At 34.7% G+C, this 23,790-nt stretch overlaps 1 protein-coding gene across 2 annotated transcripts in view; it reads right to left on the reverse strand.

The window, feature by feature from the left end:
- The window catches only part of BRWD3 (bromodomain and WD repeat domain containing 3), a 161,700-nt gene that overhangs the window by 18,714 nt on the left and 119,196 nt on the right, over positions 1-23,790 (reverse strand). For both annotated transcript variants that reach the window (XM_012790329.3, XM_075999313.1), the window contains 16 exons: positions 20,751-20,858; positions 19,032-19,156; positions 18,228-18,310; positions 16,611-16,722; positions 15,805-15,866; positions 15,545-15,700; positions 14,769-14,889; positions 13,636-13,761; positions 13,442-13,520; positions 10,873-10,929; positions 9,220-9,360; positions 8,268-8,339; positions 6,388-6,540; positions 4,977-5,140; positions 4,514-4,611; positions 3,818-3,976 (listed from right to left, as the gene is read on the reverse strand). In XM_012790329.3, coding sequence (XP_012645783.2) covers positions 3,818-3,976; positions 4,514-4,611; positions 4,977-5,140; positions 6,388-6,540; positions 8,268-8,339; positions 9,220-9,360; positions 10,873-10,929; positions 13,442-13,520; positions 13,636-13,761; positions 14,769-14,889; positions 15,545-15,700; positions 15,805-15,866; positions 16,611-16,722; positions 18,228-18,310; positions 19,032-19,156; positions 20,751-20,858 — 1,816 coding nt within the window. The remainder of the gene's footprint in view (positions 1-3,817; positions 3,977-4,513; positions 4,612-4,976; positions 5,141-6,387; positions 6,541-8,267; positions 8,340-9,219; positions 9,361-10,872; positions 10,930-13,441; positions 13,521-13,635; positions 13,762-14,768; positions 14,890-15,544; positions 15,701-15,804; positions 15,867-16,610; positions 16,723-18,227; positions 18,311-19,031; positions 19,157-20,750; positions 20,859-23,790) is intronic.

Below are 23,790 nucleotides of genomic sequence, written 5' to 3' on the forward strand. Positions count from 1 at the left end.
ATTTATGATATCTGATATCCCTGATATGGTCCAAGATGGATGCTCATGATAATGAATTAGGTCAGTGATTTCTTTTTAAGCAGTGAAAATTTTTCTCAAAATAAAAAGTTATATAGAAAATACGAAATGAAAAACAAAGATGTCTGGTTGAATGCAGAAGGCTCTACTCAGAATTTCTGAAATACTCCTGTGGATCCCCCAGAAAGGGCAGGGCACAGTCTGAAAACCACTGACTTAGTGATATAGTAGGCTCCTAAATAAAGAATGAATTATACTAACTGAAAAACTTAGGAAGGTGGTAGAAGTGAGATGTGACTAAAAGAAGGCTCCTTTCTCAATTGAGACCCATTTTCTTTATTGGAGTAACCCATAAAAATATGAAATCTATTTAAAGATGACTTTGTACATTTTTTCTTATTAATATGGTTTAATATATGAAAAATCAATAGGGAGTGGGAAGATGGCTGACTAGAGACATCAACTGCCAGAGCACCTCAGTAGGAAGGAAAGTTTTTAGATGAAAGAGAAAAAAACAAACAGATAAACATAGATCAGTTATAATTCTGACTATAACTGATCCACATGACTCCAGAGCCAGGGCATATAGATCCACATGACCCCAGAGCCAGGGCATTCCAGGAGGGCTGCCTTACAGAGAGGGTGATGGAAATGACCAGAGTGCTAACTTTCTTCCATAGACTTGTTTACTCCTCCTACTCTTCCTCTCCCAGAGGTGCCAGAGGCACCTCTCCCAGGTGCCAGAACCTGTGGAGGACTCCACGGGAAGAAGTTGCAGAGCAGAACAAGGAGGAGTGAGATATTGGTGGAGATCAACCCCTTAGAGGCTTGGAGTCTAGTAAAAAGGGTAGATGGAGCAGTTTGTTTCTCCCACCCTCACATTTCTGACAGTCAGAGAGCTTTCTGAGCTGCTTCTACCCCCATGAGCCCCAAAACTACTGCAGCCAGAGAACTGGAAGCTTCCTGTGGAAAAACTACCAGGCTCCCAGCTCCCCTGGAGTGCTTCCCATAACCACCGAGCGGTAGCAGGTGCCATATTGTTCCATAGCCCATGACGTGCCTTTGTCCTTCCCAGGAGGCTTCAGCCTCTCAGTTTTCAGCTTGCTCGTTCCCATGTAAATATTTTCCAACTCTAGCCCAGACAGAGGGAGCCACAGGGGTCCAGTGAGTCCCGGGAGATCCACGTGACCCCAGAGCCATGGCATTCCAGGAGGGCTGCCTTGGAAAGAGGGGGATGGAAATGACCAGGGTGCTAGCTTTCTTCCATACAGACTCGTTTACTCCTCCTCCTCCTCTCTCCGACTCATAACTGCTGACAGAGACAACTGAGTGACCATTGAAGCTTCTACAGACAGTGGGGCTCAAACTGTTTCCTTTTAAAGTCCTATAGCAGATTAATGGGTGCTCGGACTGTGAACTCCCTGCTCACTGACCCTCCTAGATGCTTCGTGCCTGGCGGCTGTATCATAGCAGGGCATACTATGAAGTGGAGGGACATCAAATCTGCTGGAGCACCCCATGGGCAACTCGGGATCAGGGCACTTCTCCCTGGTATGGTTAGAGATTGATCTTTGGAGATCTGGGCACAGGCCTGCAGGCCAGATCCTATACCCACAGGACTCAACTATGTTGCTCGGGGGCTTGGAGGGAAGATTTGTGAACAAATTTCAGGAGGTGAGGAAGGCTGTGTGGGCACAACTGAGAAGAGAGTGTGGTGTGAGTCCTAGCTGTGGCATACTCATGGAGTGTACTTCGTCCCACAGGAAGGCTGTGATCTTAGTACAGGCCAGGATTCTGGGAGGGGGGAGTACCCCAAAACAATCATGGGGGAGTTTAGATAGTTCGCGCTCCTGCCTAAAGGCAGATGGTGGAGGGAGATCACGGAGCAGGGAAACGGGGAGAAGAGTGAAACCCACTCCTGACAGCCAGACTGTAAATCTCAGATGGCATCATCTCTACAAGCCGGCTTTCTGGTTGAGTGGGGCAGCCCCTCCATGGTGGCTTTCCCCAGAAGCTGGGAGCGGACCTTTGACCCCTGCTGAAACAGCTACATTTCTGGCTTTTGTGGAGCCTGAGGGCTAGTTCACCCAACCTAGTCCTGCCTAGCCTCACTTCATAACCTGTCTCTGCTATGGCAGAGAATAGGTTCTCAACTGGACGTGCCAGGGCTCCACCCAACCTAGGGCATTTGAGTGCTTATCCTGAGGGAATAGAGCTGGTCACAAGTCCCCAAAACTACACCATATATTGTGCCTTCAAGCAAGCACCACCTATTGACAGGGAGATCAATCTGCACAATTCTTTACAGCACCTACTGAATCCATGGTACATGGTATGGTTAATTCTCACCCATAAGCATCACCTATTGTCTCAGAGATTAAACTTGGCATGCCAATTCAATTCAACCTGTTAAGGAGACCACAAGGTTGAGGAAAGAGAAAGGATTTCAAAGACCTCCATCCTCCCTCATCAAAGAGAGACAGAGACAGGGAATTTTCCCAGTCACATAGCTCACCATAGCTACAGCCTACAAACAACTAACAACTGAGAAAACAACCACACTAAGGGTATCTATGACCAAGACATCCATCCAGAAACTAGAGCACCATCAAACACCCAGAAACAAAGTTAAAGTTTCTTACCAAACATATGCCATAGAAGTGAGAGGGGAGAAAAAGCCTCATCTACAAAAAATAAAATCCAAAAATAAGAAGGAACAGCTGCTCCAAATGAGAAGGAATCAGCAGAAGAACTCTGGAAGTATGAAAAAGCAGAGCAAAAAGACACCCAAAAAAGGGAATACCAACTCTATAGCAATGGATACCAACCAAAATAAAAATATTGAAATGACAGATAAAGAATTCCAAATATGGATTGTAAGGAAGCTCAATGAAATCCAAGAGAAAATGGAAAACCAACTGAAAGAAATCAGAAGAACAATACAGGAAATGAATGAAAAATTCACTAAAGAGATGGAAAAATTTAAAAAAAATGGAACGGCTCAAAATGAAAAATTCCTTTAAGGAAATATAAAACACAGTGGAAAGTTTTAGGAATAGACTAGACCAGGCAGAATAAAGAATATCAGAGCTTGAAGACAACTCTTTCTAATTAATTCAGTCAGTGAAAAATGAAGAACAGAGAATTAAGAGGAATGAACAAAGCCTACAAGAAATATGGGATTGTACAAAAAGGCCAAATATAAGAATCATAAACATTCCTGAGGATGAAGAAGAAAACACATACACTGGAAAACCTATTTGAGTGAATAACTGAGGAAAACTTCCCTGGTCTTCCTAGAGATTTAGATATCAAGATACAAGAAGCTCAATGAACACCATCTGGGTGACAAGCACAGTTACAACTCTGACGCAAACAAACATTACAAAAGTGATCCTTGTAAACAAAACTATTTGTACCCTGTTATACTTTGAAAAAAAAATATATATATATATAAGAAAAATCTTAAATGTGTCTAACATTCTAGTTTTTATGTGTTTGGGGAAATAACTTTTCATTTAGTTTTGCTTCCCTATTCATTTTAAATTTTATTTTAAGACTAACATATATTTGAAAAGTTATTGGAAATTTGCTAATGACCTGCTTTTAGTGGTGGATGTGAAACTCTAACTCAAATTTGACAACTCTAACTCAATTTAATTTGACATTAAAATTAAAATTGCCATTAACTATAAGGATATCCTAGTTTTTACTATACCAATTCATTAGCTTTTAAATGATTCATCTTCCATCATAAAGAAATAAAGAATAAATGCCCTATCCCATGTTTATTTCCTACCTTGTTTAACTGGCAAAAGTCTATTGCGAAATGATTTGGCTTTCCCTGGGTCATGGCTATTTCCACTTCGGCTATATCCACTGAAGCCTGATGAAGAAAATGGCCCATCCAGTTCATCATCGAGAAGATACAGTGGTAGCCCTTCAGCAGCATCTGAAACTTGTATTTTAAAAGATTGTAATATTAACATAATTATCAAGTTTTTAGGAAAGTTAAACTGGCTGCTTTTCAAACTGTCTGAGTTAATGTACTTCAACATCCAATATTACAAGTTGCTCTAAGAAATAAATATAGTATTTTCCAAATAAATGATTTAGCATCATTAAACTTTCAAGCACAAAATGTCAGAAAAATATGTTCAAAGAGCCCACCTCCACACAGAAGGAATCCTCAAATCTTATGTTGGCAAACATATTGTAGATGAGTACTCTGAGATACAGACATTGAAAATCATTCAGTCACAAAATTTTAAAACTAAGATACTTTAAAATGTATCTAGTCCAAGGAAGAAACTGAAACATATGGCTAAATGCCCTACCCAGGGCCACACAGCTAGCAAGAAGAATTGGGAATACAACAACATTTCTAAATCCAAATTTGTTGTTCTTTGCACTATAAACCATGCTACCTCTTCTATAGCCTTAATATCAGTATTCAGCTGAGACACAGAACACCAAAAACAAAATTCATATTTACCAGGAGACGAGAAAGGAGAGCTAGTCCTAGCATAAGACACTGAGGTATTCTGGTCATTTTTAGTCTGCAACTTCATTTGTTTTTGTTTCCCTTTTGGACTAGAAGTAAAAATATATAACAATGAACATTTTTTTTTCTTTTAGTAACATATTATGATAGACAGTATGATACAAAATGCTTAAGCTGACCAAATACGAAATGCCCTAAAATCCAAGTAAAATGCTTCAAATTGGTAATTTGACAAAGGTAAACTTCAATTGTTAAAAAAAGAAGTTTCTCCTATAGTAAAATCCACATAAACAATGCTCTTGATCACTAATTCCATCTTTACACAGGCATAAGAGTTCTGGAATTAAAAAAAAAATCTCTTGGAATCTCCTCAACTTATTCATAAACTTTCATAAATTGGGTAATACACACAAAATGCTTTCAAAACATAAAATGCTACATCAATGTAACATACCTAGGAGCTCGGCTACTAGATAATGAACTGCTACTGCTTCTTAGACGTTTTCTGTACCGTGGTCTTCTCCTCTTCTGACTCTGGATTGCTGATTTATATTCAGAGATGATATTTTTAATATGACTTTCAAATAAGGCAGACAATCGCAGTGTCATGCTATAGATCTGAAAAGGTGGAAATTTTAGTTGTTTTACCAACTACTTTAATTATATGAAAAATAAGGTATAAACATGCCTGGACTGTTATCAGCATCATCATTCCAGACTAAATATATATACTATTTATTCACTTGAACAAATTCTTCTCAAATAATTGAAACAAGACATAATTTTTTCCTAAAATTAATAAATATTATTAAAAAATAACACCCAGTGTTATGAAGGGAAGGAAAAAAGAATCACATACATCGCCAGAGGAATTTAAATTTGAACAATATTCTAAAGGATAATTTGAAAGTATGTAGCAAAAACCTTTTCAGTATGTAACCAAAGTGCCTCAAAATATGAAATCTATTGTTTTAAATAATATATAAACAGATGCAAGTATATATATGTTAATGTAGGAAATGCTGGAAACAGATATATCAAATATTAGCTGTAGATAAATATGGATGATAGGCTTTGTGGATGATTTTTCTTTTTTTTGTTATAGCTCTCTGTATTTCCCAAACTTTTTACAGAGAATAAATGTTACCCTTACAATCAGGATCAGGTGGAGAAAAGCATATATGAAAAATTATGCCTGCAGAAACTACTGAAAATGCATTATATATTATATGAGATGGACATGGGCAAATATATACCTACTATGCAACTGATTCAAAAGTTAATCAGATACCAGTGATTCCAAAAGACAAAAATGTTTAGCATTTTTTTGTTCTCAAGATATTTTAAGTTCTGAGAAAACATAGGGAAAATATTAAATGTGAGTATGAATAAACAGTTATAACTTCCCAATGTGGTTCACTGTTTGTTACAAAAAAGGGAACATAAATATTCAGAGCTAACTGAAATATTGCATATACACTAATATCGTCAACTACCTTTATATAGTTATCAAGTCATTTATTAGACATAGTAAAGGGCACTCAAATTACTACCTCTCCTGTTGTTTTCTTCTTTCTGGCAGATGTAAGTAAGTATAACAAAAAAGTAAAAAAGAGGCAATTAAGAGATAGGAAAATGTGCTTAGTTTCAGAATGACTATGTTAAATGTGTTTTTATGCATACCTAATAATATTTCATGCCTGAAATGATCCATATTTCAGAGAAGATACTGAGAATCAAACTTCAGTAACAATGTCAGAATTATAGTATATATTTGTTTAGCAATTTTAAAACTGGTGAAATAAAACTACCTGATATATAATTAAATGCTTAGATAATTAAACCATCTAATATTTGTTTCATACCCTTGACTTTTTATTAGATGTATAAGCTTTGGAGTTGCTGAATATTTGGCGAACATCCTTATAAAATTCCAGAGGACTACCATAGTTTTCTGCTTCCAAATTTTCTTTCACAGTGCTGAAGTCCATAGGAGTGTCTATAACATCTTGATAATCCTACAAAGAATAATGTGTTATTAACTACCCAAACTGCATAACAATACTAAACAATGTAATGGGACTGAGATTTGCATCACCTCCTGATACAATCCACCATAAAATATATACATTGCTTTTCAATCTGCCAACTACCTTCCCCCCAACCCCAAACCATCTTTTGGTGTCTCATAACTACAGCGAAGGTCTGTGGGAGAGCCTTAGCCCTCACACATCCATCACTAACCATAAAGAATTCTGAAGAGACAGAAGAAAAAATCCATAGCCACTGGCTTCATCTCTACAGAGCCCATAATATGGAATTTCATTTCTTGCTAAAAGGCTGATATAACCTCCAAAACCCTGGCAAACCACTTAATGAGAGTAGAAAATTGAATTATTCACATATAATTAAATAGCTTCATTACATAAATTAGCTACATATTTCCAAGATTTCCAGCTACGAGAACATTCTACTTAAAATGTCATTTTAGGTCAAAGTCAAATTGGTTATGTTTGTGCTTCTCTCACTTTTGTGTTTTAATCAATGTGATACTTTTGCTTTGTGTAAGGTCTTCCATCTCATAGGTCCAGAATTAGATTTTAATTAGGAAAAAGAGAAGATTTCGTTTTAACCTAAATCTTTCAAGTCTAGTTAATATTTTCCTAGGGTTATCATATGGAATTTTATATGAAATTTATAACTATATATGCTATAACCTTCAATAAATAAGTTTCAGAGTGAAAAGTATATTCAGTATTAGATCCCTTATCTTATTTAGAGTCATTAAAAAGTAAAATCTCTACATATCCTTCAAAGACTAAACCAAAAAAAAAAAAACAATACAAAACAGGAGAAGGAGCAGAGAAAAGGCATTACAAAGAGAGAAAAAATATTTTTGAAAATAAGAGAAATCACTATTGCTCCAAATACATCTTATTTTCTTAAATCACAGAAAACCAAAAGTGTATTCCAACACAGTATAGCTTATGAAACATTAAGATTTTCATAAAGGAAAAATGTTGGAATCTGTATAATATGATGTCCAAAACTCAAAAGACTCAGCCTGTCTACTGAATAAAGTCCCAGTAGGAATCATACGCTGCAACAGAGACATGATTATATTATGTCACTGATATTTTCTAGTCTGCAGCAGCTTTAGATCTATATGAACAAATGAACATTTAGGAGGATGCCACAAAGAACAAACCTGAGAACACATGTTGATTAAAAACTAAATGACCAAGAAAAATGAAATAAAGGTAAAAGAAAAAGAAGGAAAGGAAAAAGGAAAAAGAAAGTGAGTAGAGTTAGAAGGCAGTTTTAACAAATTATGAAAGGTTGATGTACAGTATGGAGATTTTTAAAAACACAAAAACCAGTATGTCTTTTCCATTAAAAAAGAATGGTGAACTACCTCTTGTGTTATCCTGCATGGAGCTGGAGCCCACTCTTCTAAGTATCATAAGAATGGAAAAACAAACACCACATATACTCACCATTAAATTGGTACTAATTGATCAACATATATGCACATACAGAGGTAACATTCATTGGGTATTAGGCAGATGGGGAGGAAGTGGGGATCGGTAAACTCATACTTAACAGGTGTGGTGCACACTGTCTGGTGGATGGGCACACTTGTAGCTGTGACTCTGGCAGTGTAAAGGCAATTTATGTAACCAAAGTGTTTGTACCCCTGTAATATTCAGAAATTAAAAAAAGAGAGACTACTAACCAGGCCTACCTCAGAAAGAGATGGATCTTGTCTTTCTGCAACAACTGACTCTGAGGATTCCCCATCTTGCTCTTGAAAGCCCTATGCAGGTAAAAAGCATATATTGTGTTTCTAGAGCACCACGACAAAATATCAAGACTTGTAATACAATTATGAGTTAAGGCTCAAAGGTCCATAAATAGGAATTATTATTTTATTTGCTGTACTTTAAGGTGAAATAATTCTACATTCACCATTCTCCTCTGCTACGAAAAACACAGGACTAATTTTTTCGACTCCAACTCCCTACAAACAAACAAAACAAGCTCTGTTGAACATAATCTTTTTCCTTATTTTAATATTTTTTCCCAACTGAGACCTGTGTATACAGAGAAGAATACTGATTTATATTAAGCTCAGATGATGGTCTGATGTATTTCTGAAATACTGCTGTACCTTTACTCTGAAAAAGTTAAAATAGACTTGCTATCTATACTAAAGGGTAATTAAACATATAAATAGATATATTCCTAGAAAAGGAATCCTATAATCTAAGTTCTCGTTCATTTATCTTTGTTGAAAAGTAATACTGGTATGTTGGTTAGTTTGTGTGACCATATTGATAACACATTTAGTATAAATTAAATAGGACTAACATATGTCATCAAGTGTATAAAATGTATAAAAGTACATTAGAAGTTAGTAAAATGTATTAAAGAAATGCATGAAGTAAAATCAAGAAGGAATAGCAAAGAAATTTTGATTAGAATTTGGTTTCCAACTGAATAATTTATACACTAAGTACATGCCAAGCATTTTAAAAGGTCATAACTAATTATGCCACTCACTTTTACAATTCAAAGATTGGGAGAGAAGGAGGGAGAAAGAGAGGGAGAGGAAAAATTGCTCTTAACTAAACGTTAGTATGGACACTTATGGGAAATTATCATACTAGCAATTATTTCAACAACTGTATGCTTACTGGGTAAGAAAGAGGATCAGCTGGCTGTCGAAATGGCTCTGAGTCTTCACGTTCATAAATGAGGCTCAACAGTTCTTTGCATTGTTTTTTCCAAGCATCAGGATTACACTTTAAAGACTGTCTTCTGCCTCGGCATTTGACCTATAGATTTTAATAGAATTATACCAAAAAGCTCTTTTCTGAAACTCTTTATTTTCTCATGTATCCCTAATGTTAATAAAATGTATAAGATAGAGCAGCTGCTATCTTATAAGCATATAAGCTGCTATCTTATAAGCTATCTTAAAAGCATTTAAAGTGCTTTTTTCTTCTACCAGGTTAATATTTATATTGCCTTAATATTTGCTGGGAGTTAAGTATACTTGACAATGGCACTATAATTTTCTCAAAACAACAGTTGAACATTTTTTTTTTAATATATATGAAATCCTTTGTGGTCATGATACGTTCTGTTCTTCACCATTTGGTGTCTTTTGTTAGGGTCTCTTTCAGTATTTTAAAAGATATTGTTCCTTATATAAATCAACTATATATCTAATTATAATAGAGGAAAAGTCTGCAGAAAAGAGTTAACATAACAGGCCTGAGTCCTATCATTATCAGGGTTTTCTTACAAGGCTGGCCCTCGGCTGACATTTGGAAACTTTGAACTTGTAAGGTTACCTAAATTATAAAGAGAGTTTACTGTACCTACCGTGTTTCCCCGAAATAAGACCTACCCATAAAATAAGCCCTGGCAGGATTTCTAAGCATTTGCGCAATATAAGCCCTACCCTGAAAATAAGACCTAGTGATAGGCGTGGCTACGCAGCATATCTGCACAACCCATGCATTTCGTCGAGGAGCGGGAAAGAAGATGAGCAGCCCTTTTCATCTGCTCCATGAGAGCTCTATTGCTTGACATGAGAGTTTGGGGCCAATGGTTCTAAAGGAAATAGAGTCACAAGAAATTCAGAATGGAATTTGGTGTTTGGAGAGTTATGATGATGTTCCAGAAGTAGACGACTAAACTATATTTGAATAAATGTAGATTGTTGTACCATACCTAAAAAAAATAACACATACCCTGAAAATAAGCCCTAGGATGTCTTCTTGAGGAAAAATAAATACAAGACCCTGTCTTATTTTGGGGAAAACACAGTAGACTTGTACTTAGATGGTATAAATATGTAATTTGTGCTGAATGCCTGCTTTCCTTCTGAGAGCCTGGAATCTTGGCATGCATCAGTCAGAAGGTACCTATATAACCCAACCCCAATTAAAAAATAAATAAATAAATAAAATAAACTAAAATAAAATAAATAAATAAAACCAAACCCCAATAAAATCCTTGGGAATTGAGTCTCTACACACACGTTTGCTACATTTTCATTGCTGGGGTAAGAGGGTGATATGTGACCCCTCACAAGAGAAAGAGGGAGCATAAAGAAGCCTATATGCAGAGTCCTCTAGACTCTGCCTGTGTTTTTTCCCCTATGATCCAGCTATGTACCCTTACTGTGTTGCTGTAATAAATCTTAGCCATGAGTATAACTATATACTTAGTTCCAAGAGTCCTTCTAGCAACTTTCCAAACATGAAGTTGGTCTTAGGGATCCCCCAACACAGGAAACCTAAAAATGTTTCTTCTCAAGAATTCATTTGTTTACTCACCCTTCTTCCAGATGAAGTACCAGGGCCATCTGAATCTAAATCAACCATTTCTATATCCTAAATTAAAAGGGAAGAGTAGGAGAAGACGTTAAGTGACATTCAAAGTCTTTCAAGTTAGATAGACATTTACAAATAAATGGCAAATATAATCACAATGAACTTTCCCTCATTGGAGCAGGCAGCAGAACAAAGGCTACAGAGAGACTCACTCCAAACTTTCCCAATATGCTGTGCACAAGCTGGAAAATATACTGAAAGAAGAAAAGTTAAACAAAGTTTCTCTTTAAATCAGAACAGGAAACGAAGGAAAAGTGCAGTAATTGTCATCTGCTAAGTTTGCCTAAGTATTAGTATTTTTAAAAAACCTTATTCTATATGACATGCTTATTTAATATACTATAATTATTAATTATTCATCATTAAACCATTGCTATTTCAAAAATGGATCTCTTTTCTAAAAGGAAAATATACATGTGTATTATAACCTAAGATACAATTAAATCTCTTTCTGAGGGACAGTTTTTTAATTCAAATAATCAAGGCCCAGGTACCACCGATGATGATGAAGCACCTAGATAATGCCTAGGAGGAAAGAAAAGTAGCTCATGAGCTATTGGTACTCCTTTCTAATAAAATAAAGCTGTGAAACTACATTTTTACTTAATTTTTCTAGTTTAACCCAAATAATCCTACTCTGAGGAGAAATTCTTGCTTCATCAAATCCTAAGTTAAAATACATTTATGTGGGCCGGGCGCTGTGGCTCACGCCTGTAATCCTAGCTCTTGGGAGGCCGAGGCGGGCGGATTGCTCAAGGTCAGGAGTTCAAAACCAGCCTGAGCAAGAGCGAGACCCCGTCTCTACTATAAATAGAAAGAAATTAATTGGCCAACTGATATATATATAAAAAATTAGCCGGGCATGGTGGCACATGCCTGTAGTCCCAGCTACCCGGGAGGCTGAGGCAGAAGGATCACTGGAGCCCAGGAGTTTGAGGTTGCTGTGAGCTAGGACGCCACGGCACTCACTCTAGCCTGGACAACAAAGCGAGACTTTGTCTCAAAAAAAAAAAAAAAAATACATTTATGTGAAAGGTCAGAGAAAATATAAGGAATATATAATAAAATATAAGGAATATTAATTATACATTTTTCTTAGGTTTCAAGAGGTAAATATCTAGTTGGTGTACTGTATTATTATTATATAAATAACATTTAACTCCAGTAATATATAATACTTATAACATTGAATAGTCAGATACATTTTCATGAAAGAATAAAAATAACACTGAAGGCTTACCATTTTGGAGATTATCAGTATAAATAATATGAATATATAAAATATCTTATGCTACTGCAAAAGAATCTAGCACATTTGATTCAATTATCCCTGAGATGAATTCTTTTTCAGTAAAGATTTTTGAATTATCACTTTCTACTATTATTCCATACTCTTATCTTGGTATTTGTTTCTATTATAACCTCCAGTGCAATATGGTTTTATGTAGATTAGAAACATAGATGGGTGGGGAAATCAGATATGTGAGAGTCTGCTGAGAGTACTAATTCCATTTTCATTCAGAAAAGATTGGTTTATGTTTGTAAATTCCATAAAGGAAATCAAATAGCGATTCCATGAAAACTAAAAATTTAACTTTCAAATCTGTAATTTTAAAATTCTTTAATATTTTACATATAATGTATAGAAAGTAAAATACTTAATGAAATTTCCATCAACTAACCATTCTTTTAATTTTTTTGTCTGTTTTTTCCCCCATTTATGTTTTATCTGTATTATGTATATTTATGGGGTACCAGTGCAATTCTGTTATATTGATATATTGCACTGTGGTGAAATTGGGGCCCTCCACGCATGTATCACTGAAGCAACCCACATTGTACATTCTATTAAAATATTGAGTGCTTTGTCTTATTTTTAAGGGCTAGAAAATAAAAGTATTGATTTCTCATTACTTAAACCCACTAAGTAAAATAGTTATGACTGGCCACCTGTCTCTGACTAAACCTTGTAATACTACTATATTGTTGCTATATACAATCTAAGGACAAGTTAGGCTGGGGGCGGTGGCTCATGCCTGTAATCCTATCACTCTGGGAGGCTGAGGCGGGCGGATTGCTCAAGGTCAGGAGTTCAAAACCAGCCTGAGCAAGAGCGAGACCCCGTCTCTACTGAAAATAGAAAGAGATTAATTGGCCAACTAATATATAAGAAAAAATCAGCCGGGCATAGTGGCTCATGCCTGTAGTCCCAGCTACTAGGGAGGCTGAAGCAGGAGGATCGCTTGAGCCCAGGAGTTTGAGGTTGCTGTAAGCTAGGTTGATGCCATGGCACTCACTCTAGCCTGGGCAACAAAGCGAGACTCTGTCTCAAAAAAAAAAAAAAAAAAAAAAAGGACGAGTTAAAGAGTTTAATATAAACAGATGCAAGTATTCAGCCAGCTTTCAAAAACCTGTTTTGCTACTTATAGCCAATTAAAACATTCACACATAACACGGTACTTCAAATAACAGAAAAGGAATTTATTCCTATTAATCATGCTGTGATTCTTACCTCCTCTGCATCAGTACTGTTTAGTTCTTCTGCTTTAATTTTATTATAAGTATCTAGTATATCAGTACAGCTCTGATCCCTAAGAAACAAAATATGTCATTTTAATAATTTCAGTAATAATGTTCAATAATGTTTAAAAATAATTTTTAAAAAACCAGAAGTTAGCCTCTGTGGAAGTTAAAACTGCTTCTTACCCAATAAATCGAAGTAATACATCAGTTACAATTTTTGCTGCTTTAACAATAGGGCTGTCTGGCTCATTAAAAGTCCTGGCATTATGTTCAATATAGCGTACCTCCCACATTAATGCTGATATTCTCCTATGAAAGAAAAAATGCCCTACATTAGCCTTGGCTGATATATTTAAAGTATATTCTAGGACTATACAATATAGAACTACTAGGCACCTAATTATAGTATGTCAAAGTTGTTCATATATATGTACATAACTCAATATATATGTGTGACTGATGTGCACTAAAAAAGGATGATATAGTATCAGAAGCACAGGCAGGAATTCTGAACCACTGGATTGTACATTAAACTTGGAATAGAACAGACTTAGGGCATTATGGGTAAAATGATGACAAAAAAAGAAACAAAAAAATAAATAAAAAGTATTTTGATAAAATCAAAAGAATGTATAATTTAGCTTTCAAGGGAAGAGCCAAGAAGAACAAGAAAAAAAGACAAGATTGTAGAAAATGACAGATTTTTATCTAGTTATTTTTTATATATACTATTTAATCAAATAATATATAATATTATAAAAATGCATCCAATTCTCAATCACAAGGGGCAGATTAACCAGTTCATGGAATACCATGTTTAGTAGTAGACTCAGATGAGAGAGACCAAGAGGTGCCCTCCACAGTCCTCCAATAACCATCCCCCTCCCAACCAAGGAAAAAATAACTTAGCTCTTTTCCTATGTATATTTCAGAGCTGGCAATTAAATCCAATTAACTGCTGCCTAATTCCCAACAGAAGATTTAAATATGTTCCAAATCTGTCACACCTTAATCATGATGAATCCATAAACCACTTAATATGTCCTTAATAAACTAAAGTCAACTATAGTTTTTGTTTTACAAAGGATTTGTGCTACCCTTATTTTCCTCTCTGCCTTTCTTCCCTACCTCCTTTTTTTACCTTGGAAGAGTGAGAATCTTCTGAATAAAGGGACATTAGCACTCCAAATTTTAGAAGAAATTTTGGTATAGGTCTTTTGGATGCTAATTTTATACTATGAAAACACAGATTCAGAAAGGAAAGCAAAAGCCATAAAACTATGAATTTTATTAATAAATGATAAAATTAAATTGACCTGTAAAAGCGATTTTCAAGCCGTCGCCTGATGGTGTTGAGGTCAGTCGGATAAGCAACTACAGTACAATACAAGGGGTAGGCACTGAGATCCACTGGAACAGCAAAAGGGCTGGCAAAATCTAAAGAATTACCCAAATCAAAAAAGGTAGCTATAAAGGATATTAACATTTCATGTTAATAAACAATAATTAACATATAAACAAGAAGGGAAGGCAATATACTACATTTCTAAAACAATGATGATTCAATTATACAAACATTATGTTCTTTTTATTTAGACATAATATCTATGAATCATGCATGATAAACTAGTTCAAATCAGGTAAAACAAAACAAAATTAACAGAACACTGTGTTTAACTTCAGATGCCCATGTTTTTCCTGGAAAATTGCCAAACTTCTCAAGAGATATATTTTAGGAAATATAACTATTTGTGTGGGTAAAATACATTACTCACCCACTGTCCTTACCAAGGAACCCATCCAAAGCCCGGCTCAGGGAATAGCTAGAGAGCCAAAATGGCTCAAGAAAGAAAAAGACACTTACATGCCTGCCTTAGCTCTTATCCCCCAGAGTGTTGAAAAAGTTTATCAGTTATTATAATACTTTGGCCAAGCATATAAAAATATTAATATTAAAACTAGAATCACTATGCTTCTTGAGTTAAAAGTGAAGTGTACAGGGAAAAACTGTATTTTCTTTTGTAGAACTTAAAATTCTACTGGGTTCCCCAGCTTCCTTCCATGCTTGTAATATTTTTTCACATTATCGTACCCAGGGAAAGAAGGTGGTTGATGCCCTGAATAACTCGTTCACATTCCTCATCTCTGGAATGAGCCCCCCACTCTCCTTCCTGGGGTTTGTATAGCAAAGCAGTCAGTTCCTCCTGGGACACAGGAACACCAGCACCAACTTCATCTGGAAAGGCAGCTAGGTATAAAATTAAAAAAATCAGAAATAATTAATTTCTAATATCATGCTATTGTCATTTTACTTTTAAAAAAATTATAATTAATTTTTAAAAGCATATTTACTTCCTTCTGGAATTGGCTCCATATCCCAGGGGCTCATTTTCTCTCTCTCATTATTGTCCCAGCTATTAAAAAATAATAAGACACAAATCAAATTTACATGGTACTTACTTTCATATACTAGCATAATTTGCATGACTTTTGGGGGTGAAATTTGGAAAAGAGCAACACAGTTTCCTCTAAAGTATAACTCTGCTTACATAAAGATAATAAACCCTTAATAGAGAAAATAGAGAAAACATGGCCCATCACTATGAAACTTAGAGGACAGTAAGCCTACTCTTAGTTAATATGGAGACTTAAAAAAAAAATCAATCCTCACAGAATAAATATTTCTTCTATCATTCTTGAGGGCTTCATTCATTAGGAATCTTAAATATGGAATGCCAAAAATTAAAGTAAATATTTTAGACAAATAGTACCTCCAAACATCATACAATCATCTTTGTCTAGAATTCATACCATTAAATAAAAGACTAGGTACAAATATTCATTGCTTTATTCCTGTTTTAACAATTACTTTCATCATTAAATGAATTTGAGTATTCTCCATGAAAAAATAGTTACAATTCTTGTATAAAATAGAAATTCTGAAGGGAAATGTAGACAATAAGGGAGGTAGAAATTAGTCTTTTGTTCTTCATTTTAGCCAAAAGGTTATACCATAAAATTTCTTCCTTACAGGTATAGGTATTGTGAGACTAGCTAAGTCAGATAAAAAGGTATTATTCCTGGTAGAGTCTATTGAAAGTCAATCAATATACTACTGTAACATTATATCAGGCATAAAAGACCCTAACCATACTTACTGTACACTGTAACACTGGAAAGAACTATCAGGATACTCTGGTTGAAAAGGCTGCTGACTTTCCACAGTCCCAAACCACCAGGCGTCATCTATTATACTGCGGAATCTATCACCTATAATGTTTGAAAAAATTCTTAAAAGGGTGCTCTTGAGAATATTAATACTGTTCCTACTCGAAATTGCTACTTTTTATTGAATACAGAACTATCATTGTATGTAGCATTGTCAGAAGTTTCGATCTGAATTTTCCAGATAAGTGAATTTCATATTTTACCCTCTTCAAGTATTTTGATTTTCAAGTTGTAGAAATCTTTTCAAAACAAATCACATATATCCATGTCTTCTTAAATAAATGCTAACAAACATACTTTAACTTTTTTTTTGGCATCATCTTCAGGCATATTCCTTATTTTAATGTATATGTATATTAATACAGTTGTTTCTTTCTTCTTTTGTGACTTTAAAAATCTCTTCAGGTAGGCACAGTGGTACACATTAGAAGTACCAGCTGCTTGGGAGGCTGAGGTAGGACTGCTTAAATTCAGAGGAGTTTGAGGCCAGCCTAAGCAACATATTATAGGTCTCTCTAAACTTAAAAAGATTTTTTTAATAAATAAATTTTAAAAAGTCTCCATACTAGTTTTCTGCCTTTAAATAGCTAAGATGACAGAACCAAACCATTATGAACAAAAATATTTCTTATGCATAACAAAGGTGAATTTAAATATACTGATAGCAAATATGTACATAGTGTTGACTATGTACCAGGTATCATTATAAGTGTTTTCTTTATATTATCTCATTTATTGTTCACATAGGCCTTACAAGGGTTTACTGATATGATAACCATTTTAAAGATAATGGAAGTAAAGTACAGAGAGGCTAAAAATTTGTCCAAGATCACATAGCTAGTAAGTTCCAGGGCCAAGATTCCAAGTCAGGCTGAGAGGCCCCATCCTTCCAAAATTATGTATTTATTATAGTTACAAATACCTTTTAAAAATTCAAGTGTATACAAGTAAATGTGCAAAAAAAAACCAATAGTTTTAAAATCCTTATGTTCTGTATTATAACGATAGAGCTATAAGCAAATTTCTTTACCATTAAAAATTTCTTCTTCCCATTATTATTATACTGTTTTTTATAATCAAAGAAAGGGAAAAGGAAGGGAAAAGAAGGAAGGGAAAAAGAGAGACTGAAAGAGGAAGGGAGAAAGGGAAAAAGGGAGAGAGGGAGTAAATGATGGAGGGAAGGAGGGAGAAAGAAAGGGAGAGATGCAGGAAGGCAGGAAGGAAACAAATCATAAGTAATAATCTGTTTAAGAGCACAAATGTAAAGTGTTCTATATTAGGGCAATTGACATTTGAGAATTTTATTTTAATTCAGATTTGTATACTAATATAGTAGGTATTTACAGAAGGTTTAGAGATTATACGTCACACATAATATGCATAGAGCTACCTAAACCTAACTGAAAAGGAAATTTTAATGTGATTTTTCTAGTTTGGCTGATAGGCTTTTTCAGTGTTAAACTAATTTCTTTCTGTTAAATCATAGTTAAAAAGTTACCTACTCTACTTCAAGCTTAATAGTCATTAAATGACAATTCTACACTTACCAATCTGCCAGTTCCTTTCTTTGGCTTCATTATAAAACTGATGTAGCACAAGGAAGTCAATGACATCTGGCATGTCATGATACCTGTACAGAAAATAAAGCACATGTGAATCAATATAAAGATAAAACAGTATTATATTACTAAATATCCAAGGATGTATGTTTAATGTGGAGTCATTAAGCAAAATTTCAGAAACTTCACAGTCAGATCCCAGAAATGTCTTTATTTAAACATTACCTGCTCTGATCTATTTGGGAGTACCCTGCATACTACTGTATTACTTTAAAAATAAAAAAGATGCCAATAAAAGTTTTTAAAGCTTAATATGAGGTATTTTATATCAAGAACATTTTAAGAAGACTATGAAGTGATGTTCCTTAATCTCTTTAAACTCAACTTTAAGAAACAACCCACTGGCTTATTATTCTTATTATTAACAGAAATAAAAACAAATAGCATGTTTCAGGTATACCATTAGTCACTCATAAAGGTTTTCTTTGATTCCTCCCAACAATCCCAAGGAAGATAATAGTATTTCCATTTTGCAAATGGGGATATGAATTCAGAGAGGTTAAATAACTTGCTCATGGATCTATCTATCTATCCATCTGTATTGCATATATAGCAATTAAATGGAGAAACAAACAAAGAATTAAACACTGGTCTTTGTAACTGTAAATCCTGTAGTAGTAGTCCTACAGTGTTTCCTCTCCCATTGAGCCCTGTACTCTGCAGAAAATACCATATACAATAGGTATTAAAATAAGCAGACACACATACACACACACAGAGATAGCTACTCACTTAATGGAAAAAGATTCTCCAGTCATTTTGCCTGAAATAGGGTCCAGAAATGCAAGCTTCAAGCAGCACAGTGTAGGGGGTCCAACCTCATATTTGATTCCTACAATCTTAACAAACTCTTGTTCCTATTCATGAGAATACCAATAAATTGTTACTTTCAATATCAATAACTACTTAATATTCCCATACTATTTCATTATTACTTGAACAATTTAAGAATTATTTGAATACCTACCAAATACTAGACATTACACTGAGTGTTAAAAGTAATAAGACGTGGCTCTTGACACTTAATAGCAGGTTGTAATTTAGTACAGGGCTCTAAAGCAAGGAGAGACAACAGAATGCCCTGTGGTTCCAAATTTATGTTCCTAAACCCTCCTCCTATAGAATCAAATTTTGTAAGTCTGTAAAGTATAGGCCAGCCACACATATTCTGAAAAAACTCTCCAGGGTGTTACAATGCTCTGTCTGGTTAAAAATCACTCCTGTAGCAAAAATAAAATAAGTATTATATTTTTTCACATTTATATATGTATGTGTATACGTTTGGAGAGAGGACTTACATTTTAGAATGCCTATCATACTATCTTACAAAAACCTTACATGATGATTATGAGTCATATTTAACAGATGATAAAACTGATCTTAATGGGTACAGTGACTTGCTTAAAGTTATAAACTAGCCTATAGCAGAGCTGGGACTGAAATCTAGGTCTTATTCAAAAGCCTAGACTCTTTCACCACACACATGCTATTTCCTACAATTTCTAAGAACCACAGGGTTAGGATTAAAAATAAGAAATTATATATTTTATTCATTCCTCTGATTCTAAAAAAGAACTCAAGTATTACCTGATTCAGAATAGATGGTAGCCATCCCTATCGCAGGAGAAGATTATGTAAATCTCACTTGATAAGATATTTTAGCACACTATAACATTAATAAAAATTTTCACAAATGTCTAAACTAAATCTTTATTTCAGTAAAAGTACAGATTATCTCTTAAATACTTCCTGCTAAACATCATCACCCAACAACCCTTCATACCTGGAAAACCATCATAAAATTGCCTTTTAGTCTCTTGTTCAGAAAAACAAAACACATATAAACCTAAGTAGAAATGATGGTACGTATATCCATGTTTGTCTGTATATATACATGTATGAATGAATGAATGAATAAAATTATATATTTTTATTGACATAAAATCCTTCTCCATAAAATATACATATCTGTTTTACTCAGTCAGGCAGCTATGTGGATACTATATCAAAAGAACTATTCCATGAAGCACCACAGGTTTCTAAGTTTCTTCCAATTTATGACATTTAATATATACCAAAGCTGCCAGAACCTTGAGAGTGTTTGTAGTTCACAAACTCAGTTTATAGAGCCTCCAGAATGTACAGAGTTGCTGACAAAGAAATATCCATAAAGGGGAACTCCTGCTTCACACTAATTATGGAATGGTAGAGTAGAGGATATGAAACTTGAAGGAAATTAAGTGAAATAATCAAGACAATAGATGGCATACAAATTTGGGGAAACATAAAATGTGACCCATAACACTCAGCTCTACAAGAGTTTCGTACATCATGTTATCTTGGACACACATCAACAGTGAAATATGCATGAAACTGAGGAAAAGCCTCTGGAAAACTAACCTAATTCCAAAGCTGCCTCAATTACATAACTTATGAATTTGGTAAACTTACCCTGAGATCCATTTTGTTCCACGGCTGTTTTTGTATATTAACACTGTATATTTTTGATTTCCTTACAGCCCGCACATAAGCTTCATGTCCTTGCCTAAAATAGATAAGCTAAAACAGAACATATAAGGTATTAAACAACCTATTTAACAACTTTATATTCCTAATATACACCCTTAAAAACATTCTCTTCTGTTTGCAGAAAACAAATAATTATAATTATTGGGTTCTTTAAATTTCAAAATATTAAGGGGATATAAATGTTTTAAGTTACAGGGATAACTTTCGTAATGCTTGAGTCCCAGCTATCACCCAAATAGTGTTCAGTGTACCAATTAGGTAGGTTTTTGCCCTCTCTACTCCTCCCTCTTCCCCCCTCCTTCCAGGTTGATTTCCACTGAGTTTTACTCCCTCTGTGTACATGTATGCTCTTTGGTTAGTTACAATTTAATAGTGAGTACATGTGATGTTTGTTTTTCCATTCTTCAGATACTTGAAAAACTTTATAAAATAAAGGTACTTTCCCCTATCCAATGATATTCATTCAGTGCTTGTGCCTACGTAGCTCTGTGCTAACTAGCACATTACATGAACACTGCAAACGCAGTCCTTTTTCCCAAACAGCTACATAAATCTTTTGAAGAAACAGACTCCTGACAAATGTACACAAAGCTGGTGATATTTTAAAGTACAGTGGACAATCTACATCCATGGTTCCATATCCGTGTATTCAACTGACCTTGGCTCAAAATTATTTGGGGGGGGCCAGGCATGGTGGCTCATGCCTGTAATCCTAGCACTCTGGGAGGCCAAGGCGGGAGGATTGCTTGAGCTCAGGAGTTTGAGACAAGCTTGAGCAAAAGCGAGACTCCACCTCTACTAAAAATAGAAAAAAAATTAGCCAGTCAACTAAAAATGAAACAAAAATTTAGCCGGGTGTGGTGGCTCATGCCTGTAGTCTCAGCTACTTGGGAGGCTGAGGCAGAAAGATCATGTGAGCCAAGCAGTTTTAGGTTGCTGTGAGCTAGGCTGATGCCACGGCACTCACTCTAGCCCAAGCAACAGAGCAAAACTGTGTCTCAAAAACAACAATAAAAATGATAGAAATATAAAACAATATAATAAAAGAACTATTTGCATAGCATTTATATTATATTAGAAATTATAAGTAATCTAGAAATCATTTAAAGTAGACATGAGGATGTGCATAGATGCAAATACTACATCATTTTATATAAGGGTCTTTAGTATCTGTGCACTTTAGTATCTGAGGGGTTTCCTGGAACTAATCCTTCATGGAGAGTGAAGAACGACTGTACTATATTTTAAATTGTAACTGACATTCTAAATATCAACATTTTAATACTCAGCCTACACATTTTATATAAATAGTACAAATCACAGGCTACTAAATTAAGTAATTTCAGAACAAAAGTAAGACATGTAAGAATTCATGTTAGAACTGGCATAGTATGGAAGGAAAATGAATTCAAGTAAGATTCTTTGGCTCTTTAAGACAGCATTTACTATCATATTCTAAATTTATTGAAAAAGGTTTCTTAGTTTCTTTCCCTCAATAGTTTAAAAGTGGTGGTAGAGATAAGTAAATAAAGAAAAATAACATAAAAATACCATATTATGAGATTTTAAAAATACGCTGAGATACTTTAATAATCAACATTGTCTACATCAGAATTTCAAATGGCTAAAAATAGGACTAGAAAATGAAAAAGGTTTAAATATTAGTAAATATTAATAAAATAATTGTAGGAGTTAAAAGACTAATAATAAGCATATTATTAAGATATCCTTTATTATATATTCATTTCCTGTACTCAAGAAACATTGATCATTGGACATTTATGTACAAGGTACTGAGTACTGTGTGATAAGGCATAAAAGTAAAACCATTTCCCTCAAAGATATAGACACACATGTAGAAATATAACTATAACACTTATATGAGAAGATAGAAATAAGTTAGGTAGAAAAACTCATGAGAAAGGAGAGACAGGTAAATAAAAACAGGGCGGACATGTAGAAGAAGTTGGCATTTGAGTTAGACCTTGAAAATGAGCATTTTGAGATGCAATGATCATGAGTACGGGCATTCTATGGAAAATAATGAAGGCTTAATATTAAGGTGAAGTAAAAAGTAATGCTGTCATTAAGAAATCAATTATATAAATAGCACATTTTTGCCCTTATGGGTTCCTTAAGATTCTCTAACTGACATATTGACTATTCACTTATGCACCTTCCTTATTACCTGAAGAACTTTCTTCACCTAATACACATTAGTCTTGAAGCATATAAGGATGTAGTAACTAACAAAATAGATAGAAAGTGATCCCACCAAAGTACAAACTGAGAAAAATGGTCCTATAGAATAGAGGAATCTCATCAGATCTTAGAGTACACAGATTTCTTATTTTGTTCTATAAAGTCTTCTAAGATTAATTCAACATTACCCCTCTTATGCCTCCATAAGAAAGGCAATAAAAATAAGAAATAGTAACTTTGGATATGAAAGAAAGTTAAAACTTCTCTAAATTTTTAATATAGTATTCATCAGAACATGTTTATTGATAGTAACAATGCAAACAAGCATTGCTAAAAAGTCCAATACCTGGCCGGGCGCTGTGGCTCACGCCTGTAATCCTAGCTCTTGGGAGGCCGAGGCGGGCGGATTGCTCAAGGTCAGGAGTTCAAAACCAGCCTGAGCAAGAGTGAGACCCCGTCTCTACTATAAATACAAAGAAATTAATTGGCCAACTGATATATATATAAAAAATTAGCCGGGCATGGTGGCGCATGCCTGTAGTCCCAGCTACCCGGGAGGCTGAGGCAGAAGGATCACTGGAGCCCAGGAGTTTGAGGTTGCTGTGAGCTAGGCTGACGCCACGGCACTCACTCTAGCCTGGGCAACAAAGTGAGACTCTGTCTCAAAAAAAAAAAAAAAAAAAAAAAAAAAGTCCAATACCTATAAAAAGACATACTTGTAAAAATAAACATTTTAAATAATATCCAAAGATAATCAGCC

This window comes from Microcebus murinus, chromosome X (assembly GCF_040939455.1).
Source record: "Microcebus murinus isolate Inina chromosome X, M.murinus_Inina_mat1.0, whole genome shotgun sequence".
Classification (NCBI taxonomy): domain Eukaryota; kingdom Metazoa; phylum Chordata; class Mammalia; order Primates; family Cheirogaleidae; genus Microcebus; species Microcebus murinus.